This window comes from Limulus polyphemus, unplaced genomic scaffold (assembly GCF_000517525.1).
Source record: "Limulus polyphemus unplaced genomic scaffold, Limulus_polyphemus-2.1.2 Scaffold5619, whole genome shotgun sequence".
NCBI classification, from domain to species: domain Eukaryota; kingdom Metazoa; phylum Arthropoda; class Merostomata; order Xiphosura; family Limulidae; genus Limulus; species Limulus polyphemus.
Window position 1 is genome coordinate 27263 of NW_013671229.1, and position 2659 is coordinate 29921.

The 2659-nt window shown below is 33.2% G+C and overlaps 1 protein-coding gene across 1 annotated transcript in view; it reads right to left on the minus strand.

The window, feature by feature from the left end:
* The window catches only part of LOC106472796 (GATA zinc finger domain-containing protein 14-like), a 24259-nt gene that overhangs the window by 14542 nt on the left and 7058 nt on the right, over positions 1-2659 (minus strand). The window contains exon 5 of the mRNA XM_022401341.1: positions 2061-2204. Within this exon, the coding sequence (XP_022257049.1) occupies positions 2061-2204 (144 nt within the window). The remainder of the gene's footprint in view (positions 1-2060; positions 2205-2659) is intronic.

Genomic DNA, 2659 nt, shown 5'->3' on the forward strand with positions numbered 1-2659 from the left:
ATGTACATTGTACAATTAAAGATTGTACAGTGTATATACACCTACATCTGGTTTGTAATACATCTCTTAGTTACATCGTACATCTGGTTTATAATACATCTCTTAGTTACGTCGTACATCTGGTTTGTAATACATCTCTTAGTTACATCGTACATCTGGTTTATAATACATCTTAGTTGCGTCGTACATCTGGTTTATAATACATCTTAGTTACGTCGTACATCTGGTTTTTAATACATCTCTTAGTTACGTCGTACATCTGGTTTGTAATAAATCTCTTAGTTACGTCCAACATCTGAAGAAGTGACAAAATAGTTTATAAAAAGTGAAGATATCCAAACTAAACTGCTAGTGTTCAGTCTTTCTTCTGACGGTTATACTCACTTTTTATACATAGTCGTGAAATGTGGAAAGGGTAAAAAGATATCCTCCCACTTCACATCAACCAGCTGAGTCACACAAAGTAGGTTTTATATATATATATAACTAAAGTAATGTAGAAAAATCAAGATCCTGGTGATCCCCCAACCCACTCTTTCTACGTCATCAGAACATTAACTTGTATTTACACAGACTTACTTGTTGTCCTGGTGATGTTGACTGACGTAAGCGTCAACGAAAAGTTTAACCTTATGTTAATACTTAACTAACTGTTTTCATACTGTAAAACCAGACTTTGGATGATAAGAGAACACGAAACACGTGGCATCAATGATCATCTACTTAAATTGCAAAAGTAAGGTATAATTCGGGTCTATACTCGGTGTGAGTGACAAATTAAACCTGTCTGGACGAGATTCAATTTTCAGTTCGAAAGAGTAAAACGGTACTTTCAAACTGTCACCAAACATCACTACAAGCTAAATATTTTATTTACTGTATTAATAAAAGCCCTCTAGCTTTCATTACTAACTAATACATGACGTCATAATTTTGTAGGGTTAGACTGTTGAAATATACTGTCAGGTGACAGGAGTTTGATGAGTTTTACTAGTTTTATGAAGGGCTGTAGCAGGGGAAAATTTTCAAATTTTGTCTGAGAAGTTTCCCAAACTCGTATTATCATGGTTTTAATATTTTAACAATTAAAGTTTAGTGCATACCGACCATTTCTATCGCTCTGTATGAAAATGTTTTGATGTGAAACCTATAACTTCATCTCATCACTAATGTAAATAAGTAACTTGCGTTATTGCTTTGTCACGTATATACACTGTACAATCTTTAATTGTACAATGTATATACTGTGGTGTATATACACAGTACAATGTTTAATGGTACAATGTACATACTGTGGTGTATATACACTGTACAATGTTTAATGGTACAATGTACACACTGTGGTGTATATACACTGTACAATCTTTAATTGTACAATGTACATACTGTGGTGTATATACACTGTACAATGTTTAATGGTACAATGTACACACTGTTGTATATACCACACTCGGTATAAATACCTTAAGCAGGTATATACCACACTCGGTATAAATACCTTAAGCAGGTATATACCACACTCGGTATTAACACATTAAGCATGTATATACCACACTCGGTATTAACACATTAAGCGTGTATATACCACACTCGGTATTAACTCATTAAGCATGTATATACCACACTCGGTATTAACTCATTAAGCATGTATATACCACACTTAGTATCAAAACAAGGTATTTCTGTACTCTGACGTTAAATTATCCACACTAAAATAATTTAATTCTATCAGCGCATTAAAAATACACATAGAATAAAATAGAATAAATACATTTAAACAGCTAACATAAAATATCATCTACATGCTCGATATATAGCAATAACAACAACAGCAGAAACGTTTTCAATGACACGCTATGTACACAGCAATGATACATTGAAATGTTTTCGACGAAACGCTACATTTATATCAATAACAGATGAAATGACGAAACGCTACATTCATATCAATAACACATGAAACGTTTTTGCTCATAACCACAAACAGATATAACACTATTTTTGTTTAACTACTTAAATCCACAAACCAAACTAAGCCTACTATTAACTTTCTCACAAACCTTGATAAGAGCCCGTTGATGAGCGGTTTTTCTCTGTTTTCTCACGTTTCTCTTCACAGTTGTGTCACTAGCAAGTTTTAAAGCTGCGCTGGTGATCTTGCTCTGTATTTCATATTCTAACTCCACTTTCGTTAAGGCTTCCTCCTGAAAAAATACACCAAGAATAAAAGACAGTTTAAGTATTACACTGTACGTATCATACTTTTATTAATAAAAAAAAACAGTCACTTTTATTTCACATCAAAAACAGCACAAAATATAATACATCTCTTAGTTACGTCATACATCTGGTTTGTAATACATCTCTTAGTTACGTCGTACATCTGGTTTATAATACATCTCTTAGTTACGTCGTACATCTGGTTTGTAATACATCTCTTAGTTACGTCGTACATCTGGTTTATAATACATCTTAGTTACGTCATGCTTAAGGTATTTATACCGAGTGTGGTATATACCTGCTTAAGGTATTTATACCGAGTGTGGTATATACCTGCTTAAGGTATTTATACCGAGTGTGGTATATACCTGCTTAAGGTGTTAATACCGAGTGTGGTATATACCTGCTTAAGGTGTAAATACCGAGTGTGGTATATAGA